Genomic DNA, 26,534 nt, shown 5'->3' with positions numbered 1-26,534 from the left:
GGGATCGGAGTGGCCGGGGAGATGCGAATCGGCCAGCTTGAAAATGGTTGACGCAGAATCATCCTTCTTTAATTAATTATATATGTCATTTCTAGAAATTTGGATGATAATTTATTAAGATGCATGGATTAAGAATGGTTGCTAGCTCTAGCTAGTTGAATATGATGGCACACGCAACGTGCATGGTCCGATGTTTTTTCGGTGCACAATCAAAGAATGTTATGTAAACATATTATATATATTTCTTAATTTATCCCATAAAAGTAACAGCTTGGTTCATAAATTAAAAGGCTGGTGTAGTTGGACCTAGCCACCAAAAAGGCCATATCTTTCCTCTTTGCGCGCAGTACGTACCCACCTCCACCAGATCAACAAATAAATTTTCTAAAGCGAATTAAAAAGAAAACGACGTCACTTACGCGCGGCCTCTAGCTAGCCAGATTATTATTTAATTTATACCACAAAGGCAGGCATGTTTAACACAATAACCCAAGATCAAGTGAACTTTTAAATTGATGTACAATGACTCAATTGAATAGACAGTTCCACTATTTGGATTCTAAATATATAATGCAAGTTATAAACATGGAAAACCAACTTTTTTTTATTTTATCCATTTCTTGGACTATGTAATCATATCATTTGGCTGATGATTGACACTTGTCCATACTTTTCAAGTTGGAGACACAACGGCATATTATATTACTATGTGCCCTTCTTTTTCGGCTTGTTAAACTCAAAAAGCTTTAACATTGGTTGATTCTCTAATAAGATCGAATCTTATTGGTCCACTCAATTCATATCACGTGGGTTCAGCCAATGAAAAGCCGAGCTCCGGAACAGGCCCCAAACCCTAGATAATGTGTTTTATTGTGTTGACCCAGCTAGCTGGCCTTCAAGCACTAGATTAATGATTCTTAACTTAGTACAAGAACTAATTTACAAGCAGATAGATAGCAATGGTAACGATCGAGATGTTAAGGTAAAGTTGTGAGTGCCGATCGAATATAAATAATTACTTTCCTAAAAGCATGCATATATAAAAATATTATAAGATTATTAATTTTTAATTATATTGAGATCGAGGTTCACTACTGGTCCATCATCTATATATATATATATATGGTGCTAAATTTAAAGTAGGCGTGCGATCGAAGGGCTAGTCTCGATTGGCTAACTTTGACGACGTTGCTCACGTGTATAATGTCAGTGCATCAGCTATATATATTGACATTTATCAATGTTGTGCTCCCATGCGTTCGAAGGCTCGGTTTAAATCTTAGTCGCAACAAGTTATAACATATATACATATATATATATATATATCGTGTGTGTGTGTGTGTATATGTATGTATGCAAGTCATATATGCACGTCTAGCTTTTGAAAGTTGAACATCAATTAATCAAGTACCTCGGGCAATTACATTACATGCATGGAGTGCTAACTTACATATATATAGAAAGATTTATGTAAAGGGATTAATCCTTATTGCAAGGATATTCATTCAAGATCAGTTGTGTCCTGGAAGTTACTTCTCTCTCTCTCTCTCTCTCTCTCTCTCTATCTCTCTCTATATTTATATATATAAACGTGTACATGATGATTTTAATTAAAAGCTTGCACGAGCCATGGGAGTGGGTACTTTACGTAGTACTGCTTATGAATTAGTGTGACGTTAAATGCTTATAAATTAAAGAACAATATGATCAAGCGTTTTAATTAACATGAATCTTTTCAATTGTTTGTACATATATTTTTGTAAGAAATTAAAGATTGGGAAACGAATTAGAAGGTGAGAAATATCAAGAATTAAGAACATTTATTGAGTGAATTTTTGTACATGATCGGATCCTATCAATTAATGATATATATGCATGAGCAAGGAACGAACCTTGTCGTCATGATCTCATTGCTAATATTAAAAGTTGATCGATGATATTGTCAATGTCTCACATGCATAGCAAGATATATACCGTTTCGGTCTGTTCATGCTCATTAGTTGGTGAGATCTTTCCTTACTATACACGCTATATTAATTTGCTTAAATGAGGTGTGGTTCCCTCTTCAAGAATATGGTGCATTTAATCATATAAATTTACCTTGCATATGATCATGAATAGTCTAGCTCATTGCCACTTAATTGCATGTATAAGTTTTATATACCTGCATGCTAGGAAAAGGATCCATGTTGGTGATGATAGTCATTAGTCGTCTTCATTAATGTTGAGAAGTTTATTTCAAAAGACATAATTGATGTACAAAACTAATTTATATATGTAGTTTTGATTCACAATTAAACCTATTATTATATTTATTTCTTAAAAAAAAATTGAACTTAAACTTGCTGCGCGCATATATAAGGTCATATATATATATGTGAGTTATGCTATATACATTCACTTTTACATATTTCTTACGCACTTCACTGATGTAGTTGGCCAAATGAGTTATTTTATATTAAAAAAAATGATGTAGCTAATTATATCAATGAAGTGCGCAAAAAATATGTAAAAATAACTACACATAGAGTTTTTAATATATATATATATATAATATATTGTACATATATAGCTCCTAGAAGTACTGTACTGGCCGGACTAATTAGTAGTTGAAATATGGCGTTAAATTTAGAGTGATGATATATATATAACCATTTTTATAATTGTTTTTTTCACAACTTTATTTTAAATAAAAAGAATTTATATAATATATAAAAATCAAATCAATTGAAAAACAATAAAAGGTTGATTAATGTTTTTTACGATGTATTACCATATATCACATTGATGGTTGTGAAATGGGTCGCAAAATTGGGTAACTATATCATTATTCTTAATTTAACCTCCTCTTCTGTTCAAGTTAAGTTAATTAATTTCATGATCTCCTGTCGATTATTTTTAGTTTAACTAAAAAATTCATAAAAATTAACACAGGTTGTTGTTCTTTGGGATTAAATATTTGTGAGAACAATTAATTAATAATTAGTTCGTTATATATCCACATATTTTAATTTGTTGATAAAATTAATTAGAATATATATTGTATTAACTTATTATGATCATGAGGATATATGATAATAATGCTGTTGGCCATTTCGCCACTTTAATGCACCAAAATGACGCCCATCTAACTCCCTCATCATGACGTGTATTAATTAACTTAAACTTCAATAATTTCATTCCCAAATTTTTTAATATATCAATCATGTGATCCACGAACCCCTTCGGCTTTCATAGTATAGATCGCACGCACCCTGTTCACGTTTACTTACTCTTGGAAGGACCTTCCTTTCCATCTTAAGCATATATATATATATGATCATCATCATCCAAAATATTATCTCTTTTTATTTTAATTTCCCATTTAATGCAAAAATTGGTAGAATAACTGATCAATATTTGATCAGATTGAAAATTTATGTTATCAAGTTGGTGTGTAAAGCACATTTAGTAAAATATTACATGACATAATTTAATTTAAAAATAAAATTATAAAATTTGATTTATAAATAATTATTGATCTATTCTCAAGCCGGTGTGTAGATCAAACACACAATTCATATTAGTTAATTTACCAAATCTATATATATATATATATATACTACTTATATTAATTACAACAATCAGTGAACCTTTTCATCTAGTACTTCATGTGAGTACTGTTCTCACCAATAAGGTTTCATTTTCATTTAATAATCTTAGATAACTGAGCAGAAGATATCATATGATTTATACTTTTTCGCTAAATAGTACAGGACCAATATCTGCAAGATTAATGCCTCTGCAGATTTATTTTCATATCAAAAGAATAGATAAAGTAGTCCATGGGATTGTACTCCTGAAAGAATTAAGTATTGTGAGTCGGTTCTACTATAATCATTTAATTCCGTCCTTAATTGATTTAATTTCAAGTCGATATTCGAGCCCTCGTTTTTCAACATTCGCAGTACTGGCCCTCCTTCCAATATATTCATTATTTCAATGAATTATAAAATCCATGCAGCATTAACGTATGGTTTAGTTAATATCATAAGTTAAAAGTCAATTACCGCGCACTACAAAAGAAGGAGCTTTTCATGAACAAGTTGTTCAATGGCTTGTGAGGTGTAACTTGCCATCACGTGCAGGTTACGTACGTGCAACTCAAGTTGCAGTTAAAATACTCATCATGAAGATATATGGTAATGGTAAAATGTAACGACATAAGGAAGCTTGTCTAAGGTACTTCTGAGTCTATAGACGTCATTGTTAGGCCGCTCGTTATAGGTGATATAATTCAAGTCTCACATTTTTAATTAGAATATTAAACTTTAATACTATTTGTAATATTATAAGTACTGAAGTTCAAGCCACATCTTAGATGTACTATACTCTAAAAAATATAGTTAATAATATATAGTCAAGCACGTAGGATCAGACATATCGTATACCCTTATTACTCAGTATGGAATATCACATAAAGCTTTGTAAATCTAAAAAAATATTTGAACGAATAAGGATCATAAAATATTTATTAATCAAACATTAAGTACCCTTTAGGAATCAATCCCCTTAATTGAATGGTCGGTGGTTAAAATTGATTGTCAATAATTACTGGGGAGTGGGGAGGACCAAAATGATAATGTTATCTATTGGAACCTCTGTGGATAATATTGTCATTTTGCACTATCACATTTACTAATAATTAAAACTTGATTATTAATATTAGTACGAAATTAAATATTTTTTAGAGTGCATTGCATAATTGATCTTAGGGTAAAAATATACCAAATCATCTATTGTCTAAAAACTTTCATACATTAAAAACGATAAATTTAGGGATTATTTCCTGTTTTATTTTTTCCACTCAATAAATATATTTTCGAAACAACCGAGGGCATAATATATAGAAACATTAACACCTCTACCTACATTTAAATACATTTTTTTAAAAGTGGGTTTGAAACATAAAAATCATGTCAACCATTTCCCAAGTTTGAGGATGGTACTACCTTAACGCACTCGAACTATACCATTCGACAGTGCTAACTTCACCTGTCTTGTCAGAAGAGGGACAGAAGTGACAGAGAATCAGGTACTTCATAGTTATTGCCAAACACAAAATAAAAACATTAAACGAAGATCAACACCTTGTGGTTGAGGATATTTTGCAGGCACGATCGCCAATTTCCTAATTTGGTAACCTTAAGCAAACGAAAACCCCAGCCTTTTATTTCCCCCAGCTGTCATTTTCCGTTCTCTACGTCTGGACTGACACGTGGTCCACCGAGCTTAGCAGGATCGGATCGGATCGGATCGGATCGGCAGCACAGAACCATGGTACCTTATTATCATCATCGTCAAAATGACCAGATTATCCTCCTCAAAACGTTATTTTATTTTAATCATATAAGTCGGATGTGACATCATCCGCATCCTGCTTGGTGAAAGTCCGTGACATATTCTACCAATGGCATTCTACGATATTTCACAATAATATGATGTGATTTGGCTAAACGAGATGAGGACAAAATTGTGAATCCACTTGTATTTATTTATTTCCTTATCTATTTCATATAGAATGTTTTTTTCCCTCGATCTAGTCTTTATCATTGAAACTTTATTTCCTTTATTAGGTAGGAAACATGAACGTTTTATATATTTAATTTGGGTGCAAGTTGTAACACTTTTGTTTTTTTCTTAAACTATTCTAGAGACCTGTTAATAAGACGTTGCATTATAAAATTCTCGTAAATGATTACTGAAATAAGTCAGAGTATAGAAGTATTAATATATATTGCAAAATTATTAATATATCCATGCATATATAGATTTTTCACTATTTAATAATGTACCATTTTTGTCCGCTTTTCCCTCACTATTGTTAAGATTATACTTTAGTTCTGGCAGAAGATCATTCATACATTATATATATAAGTTTTATATATTATGTACAATTATAAAATTTTATGTGAAATTTTTATATATAATATATAATTATATATATTCATATGTGAAATAATTTCTTATTATAATTTATAAATTATTACATAAAATGTTAATACTAAATCACTAAAAGTTTATAACTAATACTAATAGTCTAATATACACTAATGACTATAATTATACTTATAATTAATACTACATATTTTTACTAAATGTTTATAACTAATACTAATATTAAATATATAGTTTATAACTAATACTAATATATAACTTATAACTATACCAATAGTCTAATATTAATACACTATTATATAGTCTAATATATTAATAAAAGTATAAAACATATTTTTTAAAATCAATTTTTTTTTTATAAACAAATTTTTAATGAAAAATTATTACATTTTAAAAAAATTGAAAAACTGGACCGGACCGGAAACCGGTAAAACCAGAAGTACCGGTTTAGGTGGGTAACCGGTGTGTAATCGGTTTTAGAAAATACAAACTGATACATATCGGTTCGGTCCTAGATTTTGTTCAAAACCGGACCGAACTGAACCAGTTACACTTCTATTTATACTTAGCTAAAGAAATGCAAGAGATATATATGGTATAATAAAATTATCAATATTCAAGATGTTGGATGCATGGTTTCACTCTTTTGTAATTTAATGGAATGAGGAACATAAATTATTTTAAAGTTTGCAGTGGGCACATGTACGTGATTAATGCCGGAGCAAAAACGGTGAAAGGTTATAAAGAAAGAGTAATGCTAGATATAAGTCTTAAATACACAAGCTTTGTACAATTTTTTGTAAAAAAATTAGGTATTACTAAGAAAAAGTGAGTTTCTCACACATTTTCATAATAGATTTATACACTTTTTTTTTAAAAAAAAAATTTACTTATCATCCTCATACCACACACTACACACCACACATAATTTTTTTCTCTTATCAAATATGTGATTTATAGATGATGAGTAGATAAAATCAATTAGTTTATGAAGAATACAAAAAAAAAAAAATTAAAAAATAAAAATAAGTGTGATGTGTAGTGTATGAGGATAATAAGTAGCAAAACTCTTCTGTAAATGGTATGTGCGAAGTTTGTGTATTTGGAATTTGTATATATAATTAGTCTAAAGAAAAAGAGAGAAATAGAAACTAATTAAAAACTATGCATAGATGAATAGTTTCAATCTACATGTAGAGTGACAACCTTCTATATTTAATTTATCATAATCGGATGAAGAGTAATTTTCAAAGATTATCAAAGTAGTTTAGATTAGGTATATTTTACACAATTCGTAGATAAATGCTCTAACGGTTAATGACCCATAAACGGAACGCAAATCCATCATGACCAGAATTTCTTTTCGAAAAGTTACTCAAATCGGGAATTGATTTGGTCGTCTTTTGTGACAATGACAATCTCCTGTCACGTTAGCCCCACTTCCCACTAAACCGGTTCGAGGACTCATTGGCCATTCGACAGAAACAAAAGGGTATTCTCGTCTCCCCAAATCTTTTGGATAAAAGCGAAATTCCCAAAAATAGGAACTACGGTCTACGTATGCGAAGACCCCACGCGTCGGTGATCTATAAGGTGGACGGCCCAGTTGCCAAAAATCATAAAACAATTCTAGTGTCCAAGCATCTATTGGTCCACGTGTCAAAACAGTGAAACCAGAGCGGTTTTCTAAGCCCAAAACAACTGGTTTTTCAGTCCCCAGCATTTACTTTCCTTATATAGTAGCTTTCTGCTGATGTTCATCAGTACGACCAAAGCCAAAACGATTTGGAAACCTCGGTTTGTCTTCACTACTTCAAACCACCACCATGTAAGACCGCTTTTTTTCTTTTTCTCTTTCTGTTCTCGTAACTTTTTATTTTTTTTCTCGAAAAATATCTTGTTTTTCTTTCTTTCCAGATTCATATATTCATCCTTTGTCGGAAAAGTTGTGTTTGTTTCTACTTTTTCTATATTTTCCGATCAATGATTTCCCTACCAGCCGATCTGGAACGGCGACCCCCTTTGTTAGTCGCACACTATAATTTATCTTGCAAATATACATATCTTTACTGATTTGTCATTTTTTTCTTTAGAAAATAAGAAAAATCTAGGAAGGCCGGCCGGGATGGGGAGGGGGAAGATTGTGATAAGGAGGATCGACAATTCGACGAGCAGGCAAGTGACTTTCTCGAAGCGGAGGAACGGCTTGCTGAAGAAGGCGAAGGAGCTGGCGATACTTTGCGACGCCGAGGTCGGAGTAGTGATCTTCTCCAGCACTGGCAAGCTTTATGATTTCGCCAGCACGAGGTCCTAACTTTCTCTCTCTAACATCTTCTCCCTCTTGATCTTCCCCTCCTGAATCTCCGTTTAATTACTTTATCGTCATATGTATATATGTATATTGTTCCTTATTGATATCTTGATGCTATTACTGTTGAGAATGGCATTATGCAGTCGATCTGTAGCTTGAGATTCGCGTACTCTAATTTTTCCTCTAGTGTGATACTTCTTGTTGATGACTGACAATTATAATAATTTTATGTTAAAAGACGGGAAATCTGATCGGTATTAAGGTATGGTAAATGTTAATGTGCTGTAATGAGCTAACAGTACTTGTCTAACTTATTATAGAAGAAATTAGTTTTGGAGGATAAACTTAGGGTTGGAGAACTGGCGCCGCATGATCATATATGCATGTACCACAAATGCTTGAAATTATTTTAGGACTAAGGTAGCAATGTTATGTAGTCTTTTGTTTATGAGATATGTATAGTTTCGTTTGTTTTATCTGTTCACGTAAAAATGTGCTTGATTTAATATTATTATTTAGCGTAAATGTAACACGGTTGTTCACCTTTTTCTGGTTGATTAATGCGATGGGAGGCATGGCATGGGATTCTATGTATATATCTATCAATCGATTTATAAGGAGCCTAGGAGTTATATATGCTATAGATGATCAATAGCTTTATAAGCTAAACTAGGGAAATGTTTTGGGCTATAGTAATGTATAGGAGAATACTGTTGCAGTGTCAAAATGTACTACTTTTTAGTTGGCCATGAGCTAGATCGAGTTGGTTAGAACAACAGGCAGCATCAGGCTTTGGTAATATAAGCTTGGAATGCAACAGTATTTTGGGATTTACAATTGGAAAAGGAGCTAATTCATTGGAAGTGTTATATCCGGTGTTGGCACATTTAATTATCAGTAAAAGTACTGGAAAAAAAGTTATGGCTGAGGTCGATCTGACAGTAATTTCCAGTATAAGCTTCATTGCAGTTCATGAATCGAAGTTGCTCTTAAGTTTCAAGTATAAGCTCAAGCTTGACTGTAGAGGATTAATGCGGCTTCTCTCTTCAGAAGATATATATCAGAATATATATATATATTTGCAATTTGCTTTGCAAGTCCTACATTAATTTTAATTCTATATAATATATTGGTATTGTTGCTTTCACCTAATTCTTGTACTTGAATCTGCCATGATGTTCGAATTTTCTCAAGACAATATTGGAAAAGATCCACACATAGCCTAAAAAGATTGAGTTTTTGGTTTCTAACGTTTTTAATGATTTCTAAAGCATCATGAATAATGACTAGCTAGCCACATGCAGATTCCAATTGCGGCTTAACTTTTTAAGAGATTTTGTAGCATATTAGGTGCCGATCATTTTGTAAGTGGTAAGAAAAGGATGGTCATGTTGATGATAGAGTTACACTTGCAAAGATAGAAGAACGTTTGAGAAATGGTGGAGGTAGTGGCATTGATATGTCAGTAAGGGTAGTAATATGTGGCATGACCCGTTAACCCAACATGAATACGATACGATAAAAGCTAGCTATGATTTAACCTTAATGAGTTCAGGTCAAAACGAGTTGACCCGTTAAGACATAAGTGCTTAACGGGTTGATAACATGTCAACATATTATAACCCGTTAAGAAAGCTAAGTTACAATTATACCCTTATACCTAAAAATAAAATTGTTAGGATTTTAATTTCGATATTTTTATTGTTTGGATTGTAATTTTAGACTAGTAGTTAGTTTTATATATATATATATATTATAGATATTGTGATTTTAACATTTATATAAAATTATGCTAAACTTAATTAGATCAAACGAGTTAATTTCAGATTTGTTCAACCTATTTACATAAACGGGTTAAAAAGATTGACATGACACGACCCGTTATATTAATGAGTCATGTTAGAGTTTGAGATTTTGACATAATAAACTTAACAGGTCGGGTTAGGATTGACCTATATAGTATAATATACATGTCTTTACACGATACGAACATTACCAGTTAACATGATTTGACACTCCTAGATATATGGATATATTATTTTGGTCAATTAAACGCGGGCAATGGTGTACGTTACCTACATATAAATAAATATATAAATAAATATATATATAAATAAATATATATATATATATATATATATATATATATATAATATAGGACGTTTCTCGAAGAACGATCGTTGGCGGATAACGATAAAGGCAGCTAGCAGTAGTGGAAGAATATTACACTCCTGTACAAATTCTTATGATTGAAGTTAGCAGCTTTGAATACATGCATGATATGATAATTAGTCCCTTGCATGCACATGCTCTTTTTTCCTTAATTTGTAATTAGGTAATGAGGTTGAAAAATTGGGAAAAAAATGAGAGCAAATTAGCTAGGTTGGCAACTTGGCATTCATGACTTCCGGCGGCCTGAAATCGGCAGTACTGATCACGATGATTATTGTTTTGGTGGTAATGATCCACTAGTACTTGATCTATATATGCATGATCATTGGAGTTGTCAGAAGTTGGCCGAGATGATTCCTTGAACAAATCACAATTTTTGGCCATTTGAACCAATCTGACACGTACTCATGATATTCGTTCGGTTAGTTAAACTTTATCTTTCCACATTTCTCGATAGCGCGTATATATTAGCGTTACTATATATAAACCATAGCTTTAAAGAAGACTAGAACCCTCATTGAAAATTATCAGACCAAGAACTACATATCCCACATATAACGACGTAACTGAACATTATTAACCGTAGCATATATATAATATATATATATATATTTTTGATAAGTATATTATTAAAGAATGGGCAAAGCCATGTTCAGTACAACCGTAGCATATATTTAAACGCGCGTACGTGTAGTAATGAAGGAATTGAGGAAGATGAGACATGATTGAAATACTACTAGGTAGTAACTATCGAACATGTCGAACTTGCATGTTAGACTTCAGGAAATCCATGCATCGGCCATGTGGATATATGGAGATCGAAGATCATCACAAAGAGGGACAGGCCTGCTGTCTCTCTCTTTGCCTCTCCCTTTCTCTATGTCGCACTCTGATCTCTTTACTATATATGTATATATATGAGATTGGAAGAAAGAGATCAGTGACGAGGAATGAGAAGATAGAGCGTGCAAAAGGCTAAAAGGATGCAGAGTTATTGACTTCAGAAACTCTAAGTTAAGGATCATTAGGGGTTTGTGTACATCCTACATGGTTGGTTGTGTTGGGGGCTGTTGATTTTCCAACATCTTATTATCCCAACAATTCACTCAACTCTCATTCGAAAGTAGATTTCATTACAAAGTTTGCCTAATCAACTTTAACTGCTTCGATATATTAAGATCTACTTCTATATTATACTTGGTCTTGTGTATTATTATACTTGGTAATAATGTAGCTTTTAGATCGTTGCCTCTAGCTTTTATATTATGTAGCTGTGTTTTAGGGATATATGGTTCTTTGATTAAATTCTAGCTGGTTAATTAGGGCATGAGTTTGTAAAAAACATGAATTATATGTTATGTTAAATGGGTTTGCAGAAATTAATACATCGTAATTTGGGACGCTGAGCCTGGTAAGTACTTCTTCCAGTTCTCCCGAAAAAAACCCAAATTAAAAAAAATAATTTCTTTTTGATTAACCGTTAAAAAGTTAATTAGGTGGTATTCTTTTCTTTTCTTTTTTTTTTTTTTTCCTAAAGAGTTTAGGTGGTGTTCTGTCTTACTTTAATTCTTTTTTACCAACGAACATGATCACCATCGCTTGCTAAATTTAGAATCATTCCTTCACTGCCATTAACGGCAAAAGCCATTAGAATCATCTATTTGCAAGTGTCCGAAAAATAAAAGGGCGAAGTTCAGAGTTGCAAACAGACACCAACAAACCAACTACACACAAGACAATGATTTAATCACAACAAATCATACAAAACAAAACAAAACACGATAATTACTTGGAATATCTTTCTACTAGAAGGAAAAAATAACAAGACCATGATTCCTCAATAGCCTCAAGGTCTTCCTTATGGTTCTTTTATTACTAGAAAGGAGGATCACCACCCAACAAATTAAATGCACACCTGTCTAGGGCCCTCTTGACCAAGACATTCTTTTAATAAAAAATAAAAAAATTTGAAGAGTAATTTTAGAGTATAGATGATGCAGAGCTCTCATCCTATATATATTAATTACAAAGTATCATGCAATTAGAATTGCTGTGTACGTAAGCACTAATTTTCAACGATATAACATCCTATAATAGGATAGCTAGGTATATTTTAACTCAGGGCTCATAACCATTAGTCAAGTTAGTGGACCATAAAATAGGAGACTGTTTAGTATGATTTAGGACCTGTTTGGAGTTGCGGTAGGAGCCTTAAAAAATACTTAAAATAGTCTTAAAAACTATTTAATAAAAAAATTAGATTGTTTGAGTGTTACATGATATATGTAATCTCGAATAAACTAAAAAGTACGTTTGAAGAAAAACATCATCAAACTTGCTTTTCAGAATAATGTGAAACATAACTTGAATTTTAAAAAGTTTGTCAATAGACGAAAATACTCATACAACTTTAAGATACTTACAACTTTCAAACTCTTAAATATATGATTATATACTTTTTAAAAATTCAAATAATTGTCATTTTTACCTCTCAGGTCACTTTTTTAATTTGTTTTCAAACAATTAACATAACATGTAATTAGAAAGTGTTTTAAACATATAGTTACCAAAGAGTACATAAATTTTTAACAATATAACTTACTACTTTAGTTATAAACAATAGAGCGGTGCTATAGTCACCTAAAACATGTCCCGAATAGTTCATTTTGTTTTTTCATTTTTCTTTTCTCTTTTTTTCATGTATTTTTTTAATCATCATAAACATTTTTAAAAAAAATAAAAAATTCACAACATCATTAAAAAAACATTTCCTTAATCATTAAGTTAAAAAAAAAAATAAAAAAAAAAGGTTTTGGGAGAAATGTTCAGGACCCATTTTCGAGATCCCAATCATTTTTCTAAACAATAAGCCTTAGTTATATTTCCCACTGCAATCCCAAATATTCACTCAATGGACAATTGAATCAACCGTAAGCGCCCGACCATGTGTAGATTTCTATCTAATTTTGGGCCGATTCCTCCTTTGTAGTTCCCACCAGTACCAAAACCTGTGATTTTCACCAAATTCAAGTTTGTTGATTCAACCGTTACCAAACTAATACTTACTATGTTTAGTGCTTCTATTCCGTATGATATAAATCTTGTAGTGGATCAAATCGAACAAGCCTTTCAAACTAGTACTTTAGTAATCGACTTTATAGATTCTTCAATAATCGTTGGTTATTTGATCAAACTTTAAATGAATTTCGAACTAGGTGAGTCTTGAATTTTGAATTTGAGTCTCATGATTCAAAGCGAATAAGTCAACATCAAAATGGATTTGTTGTGAAGAATGGCAAAAACTCCTTGATTTGGTATTTTGTTGGCCAAAAATTGTATCTTTCTATGGCAAACTCAATTGCTTATAGAATTTGGAGCAAACAGGGAGCAGATGAAGTCCTTTCCTCTAAAACTAACTATATTTTCTTCAATTGGATTGCATGAAAGCTTAAATTAAATTTTGGAGAGACTCATGCAAATGGCCAATAGGCCACAGTCCTTAAAAAATGGCATGCTAGTTTGCCTTTCCTCAAAGAGGATTTATGGTATGTCCCTCTTTGGGTTCAACTTCATAGAGAGCCTCTCGATTATTGGATTGTGGTAGGCTTAAGTAACCACAAACAAGCTTACAACTCCCAAAAAGGAAAAGAAAAGAAAAAAGAAACAGCCTTGCTCACATTGTGTAGTAGTTAAGGTCTCCAAGGAATTGCCTAAATACTATTGTAATCAATGTGAAAATGGTGACTGATCAATATTCTTTTGGAGTAAAACTAAAAGCCTCTAGCGTACTCTCTCTACAAAGTCCTCGGACATACCAATGTCTAATGTATGCTTAAATCAAGCTCAAGCAGAAGATTTTATAATATGTTCCTTAGCATGTAAGGTATTTTCCTATTTAATATAATTGTATAGATTAGAAATTAGACTCCAAAGAAAACTTATATTTATAAGTTGGTGTGGAGAAAACATGCTCCACAACCGACATGGCATAACTAATTTGCAAAAGTTTAAATTTCTACCATGTCAATATTGTGGAGTGTTCTCCACAACATCTTGCAAGTAGAAGTACTCAACTCGAAATCATTGACAATTATAATGAGGAAGTAAATTACCATTACCATATGAGTTGTATCAATGATGTTATTTGCAAAATTTCAATTCATGCCCCCATCCAAAAGGGCTTGCTAGAGCTATAGACAATAATCTCTACGTTGGATTGAAATAAGTCTTCACTATTGAACCTACTCAACCAATCCTTACTTTACGTTTTTGTTACGCCAAGTGCTTTGCCTGGTTTTACCTAGCCTTAGCCTACAATGTTTGAAAAGAGCTAGACAACATTTTCTGCGTATAAAATTTAACACCACTTCTACTTCCAATTAATAAGGGAACTGTGCCAATAAATAAATAAATAAATAATGTCCTTGTAATGCGGAGGTCTAAGTCATATCAAGATTATATTCCACAAGGCCTAGTCAATTGTACAGTTGAAAATGATTTAAATCATTATAAAGAACAAAAACTTCTATGTTCACTATAAATGTGAAAACCAACTGTAGCTGATCAATATGGATGTTTTTGAGAGGAAGACCAACCGAACTGGCTGATGGGTAGGAGGAATACCGGTTGTATCAATTTTGGCAGTTTCTCAATTCGTTCTCGGTCGGCGGCAAAGCGTGAATGTGGTTTTGAGAGAGGGGAGAGAGAGTGCCTCTGGAGAAGAAGGGGGGGGGGGGGGGGAGGTTGAAGACGACTGGCTAAAGCGAAACGACACCGCTTGGTCGTCGTTTCACTTATATATTTTTTTTTGTACACGTTCAGGCCAGTTCCTGACTCTGACGACCGGTTCCCATCAGTTCTTGTACACCCCTAACTCACTCAATAATATGAGGTAATATAATCCCATTGGAGTTCTACACTAAAATTTAGTCAACGTCTACGAGGTGTCAAATTCGTTTTGTAGAGGAAGGGTGTTTTCACAAGGAAAATGTGATAGGACTCAAATTGCTTAGAAACTTCTATGTTCACTCTAGGGGTGAAAACTGACTGTAACGGTTCAATTTTGTCAAAAACTGAAACCGATCAATATAGATTTTTTTGAGAGGAAGACCGACCGAACTGGCTGATGGATAGGAGGAATACCGGTTGTATCAATTCTAGAAGTTTCTTAGTTCGTTCTTGGTCGACGGTAGAGCATGAATGTGGATTTGAGAGAGGAGAGAGAGTGCCTTTGGAGAAGAAAGGGGGGAGGTTGAAGACGACAGGGTAAAGCGAAACGACACCGCTTGGTTCGTCGTTTCACTTACATATTTTTTTTGTATACGTTCCGACCAGTTCCTGACTCCGGCGACTGGTTCCCATCGATTCTTGTACACCCCTAACTCACTCAATATGAGGTAATATAATCCCATTGGAGTTCTGCACTAAAATTTAGTCAACGTCTACAAGGTGTCAACTTCGTTTTGTAGAGGAAGGGTGTTTTTACAAGGAAAAGGTGATAGGACTCGAATTGCTTGGAAACCTTTTGGGCGCCTATCACTTGCTTGTTTGAGTTAATAGGAAAAAGTGTTTTGAGTTAATAGAAACCTTTTGGGCGTCTTCACATGGTTCAATGTTTTACTAACACCAACAACATAGACTACATCCAATACGCCTAAACTTCTCCCCACCAAACTAGGAGTGAACTTCAAGTGGAGGGCTCACCAACTTTGTCTTGCTTAGGTTTTATCATTTCTAATACCTTCTCAATGGCCAGTTTTGGAAATAACCAAAGCTCTAGATTTTGCACATCACGAGACATCTTCAAAAAACTTTGGTGGTCCCAATTCTTTCATGGAAATACCTAAACAATTATCAAACTTCTTGTACAAATACATAATGATCCGAGCTGTTTTCTTGTACTTGTGATGCTATTGCTTGTTTCAACCCATATAATATTTTGTTTGTAATCAAGATGCAGCTAACTGATATCTTCCTGGTTGCTCCGTATGAATCTTTTCATTATCTTCACCACCTAAGAAGTGATTCTTGATTCACTGTGTTCGACTCCCGAACTCACATGCTAGGAGTCAGAAAAAACCTTAGTTGAATGAGAATGGCTACCATTCTTTTCGGTCTTCAATCTTCACACCAATGTGCTCTTCAATACTCACATGCTCTTGGATAATCCTACTGAGTTATAAGTATGGTTCTCAATTGAAAACCCGCTCCTCTTGCATAGCTTCCAAACATTCTCTCTGGTGTGTACATCAGTGAGTATATTATGTACTCATTGGGTGGATATCTAGTGGAAGGCTAAGATCTCTAGCATTGATGGATCTAGAGAGACCTGTTCAACTTGCTCTTCGTTCCACATTATTACTAATGGGAGCGGCATCATCAACATCTTTGTATAATCTGCACGCATCTTACAAGGAACTGAGCCCAAGCTTTCAGAATAAATGGATCAGGGTACTTTGGTTTCTCTGCCCTCCTAAACTCTTCAATGTTTTGACCTTCAAGAATTTGCTTCTTCTTCTTGTTCAGAACAGTTCTGTACATAAAAATCAGTGTAGTCAAGGAAGATACACAGCTGTGCCTTGCCGATATGAAGAATTGTTCGATACTCAGAACCCTTCAGAATGCCGACACAAAAAATCTTTTCCGGTCAAAACACCCATCCATCAAGAGGAACCAAAAGAAAGGGAGATATCAGATTAACTGCATTCCTCATTACCACACCCTGAAGAAGATAGGCAATTTAGTATGAGAGAGCATGTAATGTGATTTTTCAGAAAATGAGTCAATTCATTCATGCACTCTAACCATCCATCAACCTAACTGCACTCACAGCTTACTCAGTATTTTTTCTTCTTCGAGGAAATGAATAAATCCATGTTTCCCTGTTAGTTTCCTCAGTATTGAACTACATTTTTAGACCCCTACATTTTGCATTAAACAGCATTTACATCCAATTCATTGATCAATACAAATGATTCTTTTAAAGCATTTAATTCAGAATGCGTATATAAAGTAATGGGGCGGCCAAATTTAAGATACCCGGGGGGGTAGAAACAATGAATTTTAAGCGAAAATACTTGCAAGTAAAAACTAACATCATGCATATCAAGATTGTTTCAAGATTCAATTGAGTCTCAAAAATAAAATAAAAAAAGTAAAGAAGTATAACATGGAACGTGAAAACATATCTCCAGGTTTGTCTTTAGTGATATGTCCAATTGCAGCCGGATTTGCTCATACTGTTGTCCTGCCACTTGACCTAAGCTAACACACTTAAGAGCAAGTACAGTTTAATTTTGTCTACGAGATTGGGTGGCCTAGATGGAAAATTTCTTCACAAGTTTCTAGACTAAAGATATATGCTTATAGTACATGTTCACCGCATAGTGATTCTTGAAAACATGTGATAACCATTTTTTGTAAAATATGTGATAAACAGCAAAGAGTGCATCTCTGATACAATTTGAATGCTTTTACCAGCATGAAATCAGTAATTGAACGGTACCATAAATCAAAAGAGGAACATCACCAACTTGGGAACCCAACCTCAGAAGTCAAGGTATTCCTCAGTACGCAGAACTCAATACTTTTTTTCTGTGAATTTATATTCAAGGCATGAGATCCCTTAATGGTGAAGTCAAGGTATTCTTCAGTCCCAGACCTCATATTTTTTTCAAATTCACTACTCTTCGAAGTGTTGCTGATTCTAAAAGCATAGACATATATATCATTCTATATTCATGCCTACCCATAGAGCAACAAGACATCATGCTTTTTGGTCGTGCCTAGCATGTACTCTATATGCCAATCAACTTAGAACTAGAAACAGCATCAGCATTTTACATAAATGAATACTGTCAACATCTAATGACAGCATAAAAATTTTGAAACAAAAACATGCTAAAACAGTTGATGGACGACCACCGTATTTTGTCTCCTCACATTTTTCTCCAAAAAACATAAGCTAATCGTACTTAATGTCAACATCCCAAGGAAGGAAAATAAGAACAAGCAAGCTTAAAAATTGAAGACAAACCGATCAAAATAATTGAAGACAATAACTTAGCTTGGTAAGCTCTAATATACCCATGTTATTCGCACCAATAAGCTAAGCCACTTCTAGGACCAAGCCTTTCTTGGTAAAAAGAATGTCCTGTCAAACATAACAAACTGTAGATAAAGATGTTGGAAAACAGGAGTGAAATAACCAGGCATGATGTAATCAGCAAAATGCTGTCACTTGCCTTAGGATAACACCTTGGTCTCTGGCACTTGGAATTAACAGAAATATTCTAAAATAAATTTCATCCTTTCCAAACTGAGGTTAATAAAAATAAAAGAACTGGAAGATACAGATATTAAAATAATCAGAAATATGCACTCCAGAAACGCAAGCTTTATTCTCACTGGAAATAAATAAAATACCATAACATAAATGTGCAGCACATCAACTCATGCCATTTAGTTATGAGTCTTCTGACATAGATTTGATTTCAAACATAGTCACATATATTCCAAGAGAAAGAACATGGAGAAGGATTCATTGCTGACCTTAGAATCAGGAACCCAAGAGTGAGTGAGAGAAAAAGAAATCCCCAGTCGAGAATAAACATACTGCATGAATAATAGCAAAGAGAAACCAGATATTAGCTTCTGAAGTGTTAGGCAGAAAGCTCGACTCTTATGAATGATGCTAATTTCAGGAACCTACTGTCAAAATTTTCTTAATGATATGTAGCATCAAATTCAATCTAGCCGCATCTAAAAGTCTATAGAACAAAAGCTTCACAAATACACCACTGAGCTGTACAAACACATAAAGGCAAAGCACTACGATACCACTTTGGCTACCCACACATCTTGTCAGCACAATGAAAGAAGCTGTTTTAATATAAAACTCAACAGAGCCTTATCCGGCATTGTGGTCAGCGTGATAAGGTATGATAAGATACTTTGGTTGACATTCTACCTACCATAATCCTCCTTTATCTGGGCTTGGGAGTGGCATTGCAAGGATATAGACTGCCTCAAGCCTTTGGCATTGAAGATTGAAAAAGACTGCAGATAAGTTATCTCTGCATCTGGTAAGGAAAACCACATCCAGTATGCAGTATGCAGGAAAGATGTGCAACGTATATTCAACCCAACCATACAAAATTCACACAATACTAATGAGAACACGTTGTCACAAAGGATGAGTAGTGCAAGGATGCGGTATGCAGGAAAGATGTGCAACGTATATTCAACCCAACCATACAAAATTCACACAATACTAATGAGAACACGTTGTCACAAAGGATGAGTAGTGCAATAGACAATATAAGAAACAAAAGAGAAAATAGGATTTACGGAAGCAGACTCTTGCACAAGTTTAAGGAACAGGTTCCTAACAGGAGATTACCGTCATTACCTTCTCACAATAGAATTCAACAAGCAGAGTTGCATAAATATTGAACTGTCAGTGATTTCAGCCACTTCTACAATGAGTGATAGCTTCTTTTGACCTACCAATTTCTGACTGTACGCATTAAATGCCCCATCCTCAAAAAAGAAGTCAATAAACTAGATTGTTAAAAAAGCAAAAATAAAGAAAAAACATACTGCTCATGACGTCACTTTTGATGTTCTAATACGAGCAATTTTGATGCATTCCACTTAATTAGTTCAGTCACTGTCATACCAGTTCTCCATTAAGGCACATCACAGTGTACCTTGATACCTTACCCTGAAATTAAATGAACGTGCATCCTTGGCCAAAATATGATGAAAAACACAGAAGTGCAGGGTAAACATGAAAGATTGATGGAATAAAATTCTATAAAAATGGGCAGTGCTACACAAAACATATAATGTAAATCTATCAAAGGTTGCACAATGAGGGCGAGCTTCAATACTGAACAGTAAAAATAAAATACATTCATACAAACTCCATTTTTGTAACATAAGGTCAGACTATAATCTGATCCGCTGTAGTCAAGACCATGGTGCTTAGTTCACAATTGCAGAAGGTAAAGCAGCCAAAAAAACCACTTCGTGTGCCTTGAAGAAGCTCCTGATAGCTGCCCAATTATTTCAAAATAAATCCATTAAAAGATAGTTCGTTTGCCTTGACAGATCAGTAGGGAAAGAATATCAGCATAAATTCAAAAAATGAATTATTGAAGTGCAGTGGGAAGATATATGGATTTCCTCCCAAGTTCAAAACAAAGGGAGTAGAATATACTTCTGAAATAAGCAATCAAATATTTCAGTTTCCCATATGCATAGAAGCCAATTCCAAAATGTTGAAAGCTGCTTCCTGTTGCAATTGCTTCTGAAACCGAGTTCCTCTTGATGAAGAAAAGGAGAAAAAGAGGTGTTTCAATTGAAGCACGGACCTATGAACAGGGCTTAACCGTAGTCACTGGTAAGACTCATCCTAGAAGTAATACTGAAACTTTCCTGGAAGGATCATCATAATGTTTTCTAAAATTATATTCCTCCGGTTTTAAGCAGTGCATATAGAGAAGCTTAGAATTCCAGAAGAACGTGAGACTAGGGACTGGCAAGAACATGAATTTCCACACTTCGGTCATTGCCTACCAATGTTCCAGTTGCATGTGTGCTAGAATGCTTCATTAGTTCTTTTCTCTATTACATGGGGGAGCCGATCATTTGTCCTGACACCCATAACTGGATATTCATCATTGGCAATATGCCTCAAGTTTAAGTATATACCTTGAACTGACACAACATATCATGATGTCACTATAGTTTTTCAGCAATTTGCATCTAGTAACAACTAACGAGCAACATTAAAGAAGTCCATGTAGGCATAAAATGATTCCAAAAAAAAATCAGTATAATCATAAAGAGAGGGTTGAAGATTGTGAGAGCACCTTGCTCGAGTTAAGTACCTTATTGCTCAAATCTTTGTATCATTGTATGATTAGACAACAGTCCATAACAACACCAGTTTCTCATCCTTTGTAGATGATATGAATTCTTGTTCTCCTTCCTCATCTTAGTAAGTGTTTTCCTTTGTATACTTCCTATGTATTTGGGCTTCTCCCCTAGCACTCTTTTTTTCTCCCTAAATGAAATTTTGGTATCTTTGCTCATAAGAAAAGAAAAAGAGTTGAAAATTATGTAGACTATGGGTTTAGAGGTACAATCCACATAAATATATTGTCAAGAGTCAATATTTGTTCTCGCAACCAAGAAACTATTGCCTTTCAATGCCCCCCTCCTGGCCCTCCAAATTAAAACATTATATACTTCCATTATTTCCAATTAGAAACTTGAAAAGCCAAAAAACGTAGGCCATACTCAGAGACATAGGCACACCCACACACAAGTGATCAGCTAAATCCACTTAACAACACTAACATATCCATTATTAGACATTACAGGCCAATTAATCACATCACAACAATATAAGTCTAATCCAGCACACGTATCCACTTCACCCCTATCTCTCCAAACCTCTACCTAACGAGGTCAACAATATCACATAATTATTAATGCCTAAACAGTTGCATATTTGACATCACAACCAAAGGGTACACACTGCAAAAAAAATAGTAAATATAGTTCTGGAAATCTAGAACGAGCCCAAGCAAAACATTTCCAATCCGAGTGAAGTTAGTCACCCAGAAACTATCAAAGGATAGGTGATCATTCCTTTGATATCTGCATATCCAAAACACCATGAGCACCGAAAGAACTCTCTTGAAACTAACAAAAGAGCTTTTACCACAAATCATTCCTGAACATAACCACAAAAGCGTATCCTACCTAGAGAATAAAACATGACCAACTCCTTTTTTTGATTGGCACCGGATGTCCAAGAACAGCGTCCTGTCTAATCCCGGGGGGTGCACAGGATAAAACATGACCAACTCACAAGTGCAAAATTCCAACTCAACTCCTCAAAGCAAGAATGTCACAACAAATTGACAATATAAATCCATTCTGCTACCGATAATTGACTACTTTAATCCATTCTATTATTCAAAATCTATTTAATCTATTTAACGCCATAGATTTTGTAAGTTCCTAATCATGATCTTTCTTTGGTGGCCCACAACTACATTATTTTCAGGCTTATTTTGTGCTTTCAATCTGTTTTAACAGCCTAAATTCTCCAAAAAAGGCATTTTAGCTACATCATTTTGTTTTCCTTCCCAACCCGTGACATATTTTAGCCTCTCTTTTGTTAAAAATGTTGTTAAGCTTTTTTAAGAGGAGGAGATTTTTGGGGGTGGGGGGCATCAAGCTTTTGTCCTACTCTTCCAACAAGTGGTCCCAAGCCCCGAGAAAAGAGGGCTACCACTACAGTATGCAAAAATAGATCCTTTACAAATATGAGTCAGGACGTCTACTATGCGTAAGGATCCAGTTATTATTATTATTTTTTTCTGTAAGAACCCAATTAATACAAAAAGAATTCAGTTGGTTTAGGACTTAGTTGAGTAGAGAAAAACATAGGGCAAGAGACATGCACCAATAATGATACTAAATAGATTTCATCAAATCCTATCAACTAGAACCTATGACAAATGATTGAAAAAATAAAACTTATATCATCTGTTCTTACAGTCAGTTTCAATATCACGCTGTTAAATGTTTTGTAGAATAAACCTTATTGTCGAAAGAAATGGGTTGTTTAAGGAATATACCAGAAGAGTTCATCTGCTCACAAAGAAAAAGGGAAAAGACAATCCGCAGAAAAAGGACAACAAAAATATTTTTCATGTTGATTAAAAATTAGAGAAGAGTGGTTCTTTTACACTTATCTTTGAAGAAAGGATAGCTGTAACTACTACAAGCATTTTCCTTCTTGTTACTAATTCAATGACATAACAACCACTCGAAAGGCTATGTCTAAGTATTTACAAAGTGACAAACAAATCAAAGACCTAAAAGTCTATGTACGATCTAGCAGCAACACCTCCTTCCAACACCATGTTGAGGGTTTTTTTAAAACATAACACTCTATTAAGAAAGTCAAGTAACCATTTCCAAGACCCCAAAAGTTTATCAACCAAGGATCCTTTAACCTCTAGATACATGCATTAAAAATCAGAATTTATGCTATTATGCTAGTAGTAGAAGCATGCACATACATAAAAAAAAAAAAATATATATATATATATATATATATATATATATAAGCACATAGTCCATACAAACAAATATAGCTGCATACATATAGACAAGCATAATTCACAAACACAAATACACAGACAGACATATATGTATCACATACTTCTAACTGGAGTTGCTACAATTGTGTGCCGGTTGGTTCTTAGCATGTTAATTAAAATATTTTCCTTATATAGATTTGCTCCTTCTATGTATTGCCTATGCAACTATATATAGAAGGGGAATCTCTCCAAGGCAAGGCCCTTCGGACCCACCCCTGCAAAGTAAACCCCGGTTCCGTACACCACACCCTTGAAAAGTTCTCTCACGGAACTGGTTAAATCGTTGGCTTTTTATCAGGAGGTGTGGCCCCAAATGATTGTTTGCATCCATGAAGTGTTGAACCTTGGACCTTGAAAGGAGTGATACCCCAAGACCAAGGCCTTCACCACTTGGGTCAACCCCTTGGGGTTTGCAACAATATGCTTCTTGGGTTATTAAAAAGATTTGATCATTTATTAATTTCAAATATGTTCATGCTAGTATTTGAACAGATAACTATTTGCTTTAGTATACTTGTGTTGATCAATTATGCTTTTTTTACTTGCTAGTTTTGGCAAAGGGAGGCAGCAATGTTAAGGCAACAATTGCAAAACTTGCAAGAAAATCATCGGTACAGTCCTTTTCCTGTAAGATGGAATCTATCATAATACATACTAATCAAGAAAAAATGGCATAATAGAAATTAAGAAGTCCACTATAGGTAGGAAATTAATGGATCAGACACTAGTAAACATGAAGTCCACGTGTTCGACACCATTTAGACACAAAAAAGTCCTCCGTTTTCAGTTGAATATGTGAAGAACATTTGTATTCGCATATTGTTTGTGCAACATATCACAAAGCTCTTTCCTTGTCCCTCTTATAACTCATATCTCTTTGATGCCCAAGGACAGAAGTCATAATCTACAAATTTCAGCTAAAGTATTTTAACTTGAAAATATGCCGTCTCTATTTTTCTCCTTATGTACACACATATATAAGTATTACATGGGCAAAGGTTTGTTACCTTTCAATTTATATTTTTGTCATTAATCTGGCCTTGAGATATGTAGATTCTCCTTTATATAGCTAAATGACATTTTTTGTTTAAGTTCAAAATGGAAAAGCCACCTATAAACTCAAAAGGCAGAGACATGTTATATATTCAACGTCTTGCAGTTTTTATGACCCAACTTTTGTCACATTTTATAAACAAGGAGAAAAGGAAAAGGATATAATATCATTTCTACCTAGCATTATTTGTAGAAAGACAACCTTCAGAACAATAAGTTTAAACATTTGTAGCATCCAAGCTTTGCTAGAAATGACACCAACATTTTCTCTTGCCTTGAGACTAGCTCAAAACAAAAGCCCAAAATACTTTTCCCAGACCATGAGTATACGTTTGACACCTTGGTAATTGCCTCTAGTAATTTTAGAGACATATTACTCTTCAGTAGATAAACCATGCAAGAAACTCAAGTTAAAACATGGAGCTCAAGTTTAGCAAGCAATACCAAGAAGTACAACAGAAAATTCTCAAAATAGATATTAGATCACATCATGATATAAAGTCAAGAAAGAGTGCAGAAACTTCTTGATCTTTTTACTTTCATCTACTTGGATAGTGCATTTTTAATCATTAATAAAATTTACCTTATCAAAAAAACAGTGCATCAACTTTTTGTACATCCTAGCTAAAGAATTTCAATTGCAGAGACAAGGAATTGGGCAGTTAGAAGCTCATAGTAGGAAACAGAGTATTATCTCAAGCATAAACGTAGGATCATTCTCAAAGCATAGCATTCAGCGAAGGCAGCATTAAAAATGTTAAGGGTGCCAATAATGATATAGTATGAAGATATGGTCTCCTACATTTTCCATGTGTATCTCACAAAGGAATATAATATGTTCATGATGCAAATTTAAATGCTTTTAAACAATATCTATAAACATAACAGGCAAATGATGGGTGAAGAACTTTCTGGTTTGAATGTCAAAGAATTGCAGAATTTGGAGAACCAATTGGAAATGAGTCTACGGGGTGTTCGTATAAAAAAGGTTTGAAAGCCTCTTCCCATAACAAACACTCTTTCTATAGAATTGCAAATGCTTCAATATAAAAGGAAATGCATCTTACCATAACATTTGACTTTTGTAGGACCAAATTTTAATGGACGAAATAGAAGAATTAACCAGAAAGGTTAACCCTGGAAACAGTGGCTGCTTATGCTCATCTTCATTTATGTTACTAAATGCGAAGCTAAATTTGATTATCCTCGTTGCAGGGAAACCAAATTCACCAGGAAAATGTTGAACTGTATAAGAAGGTAAACCTAATTCATCAAGAAAACATGGAATTATATAAGAAGGTATTAATTGAAGAAACTAATACAAAGTTCAGTTACTTTTCTAAGGGTATTCTATTCAATCTTGAACTTATGCAAACTTGAGATGTTTATAGTCACCCTCAACAGAAAGTTTCGGATACCAGGTTTATGGACCAAGGGCTGTGAATGGAGCAAACCGAACTTCCCTTCTCTTAGATGGTCTTGGCATTGGAGAGGACTCACATGCACCTGTCCATCTCCAGCTTAGCCAGCCACAGCAACAAAACTATGAGACACCAACAAGAGCCACAAAATTGGGGTATATTATTCTCTGGAACTAAATATTTCAATCATGAATGCCAATTTACTTTCCTAAAGCATGATCCAAAACTGGTTTCCTTGATGTCTGCAGCAGACTACAACTGCATTAGCAAAGAAGATACAACTGGGGATGGATAATACTTCGTCTCTATCAATAAAATGGCCTATGGTTATAGATTTATGCTTTTATCAGTGAGGTATGCTTTAAGAGCAATAGACAATTCAGCAAAAAGATACTTGTTTGAAATGATCAATGAAACCAAAATCAGCATGAGTGATGGCAATGAGCAATGAGC

At 33.9% G+C, this 26,534-nt stretch overlaps 1 protein-coding gene across 1 annotated transcript; it reads left to right on the top strand.

Annotated features, from left to right (window-relative positions):
- Positions 1–8,062: 8,062 nt before the first annotated feature.
- Positions 8,063–26,532, top strand: LOC121260272 (MADS-box transcription factor 23-like). Its single transcript, XM_041162097.1, has 8 exons — positions 8,063–8,244; positions 17,882–17,978; positions 24,157–24,218; positions 25,549–25,648; positions 25,749–25,790; positions 25,876–25,959; positions 26,082–26,236; positions 26,415–26,532. The coding sequence occupies exons 1-8, from the start codon at positions 8,063–8,065 to the stop codon at positions 26,530–26,532; spliced, it is 840 nt and encodes a 279-aa protein (XP_041018031.1).
- Positions 26,533–26,534: the final 2 nt, after the last annotated feature.

This window comes from Juglans microcarpa x Juglans regia, chromosome 4D (genome assembly GCF_004785595.1).
Source record: "Juglans microcarpa x Juglans regia isolate MS1-56 chromosome 4D, Jm3101_v1.0, whole genome shotgun sequence".
Classification (NCBI taxonomy): domain Eukaryota; kingdom Viridiplantae; phylum Streptophyta; class Magnoliopsida; order Fagales; family Juglandaceae; genus Juglans; species Juglans microcarpa x Juglans regia.
The sequence above is the reverse complement of the archived record's forward strand: the minus strand, read 5'-3'. Positions and strand labels throughout refer to the sequence as shown.

What these genes read in the sequence shown, in the direction of transcription:
- LOC121260272 (XM_041162097.1), top strand. Translation starts at nt 8,063, where the DNA reads ATGGGGAGGGGGAAGATTGTGATAAGGAGGATCGACAATTCGACGAGC. An exon ending in ACCCAACCTCAGAAGTCAAG is followed by an intron (nt 17,979 to 24,156) that starts GTATTCCTCAGT and finishes TTTACTTGCTAG; the next exon opens with TTTTGGCAAAGGGAGGCAGC. An exon ending in GGGGTGTTCGTATAAAAAAG is followed by an intron (nt 25,649 to 25,748) that starts GTTTGAAAGCCT and finishes TGACTTTTGTAG; the next exon opens with GACCAAATTTTAATGGACGA.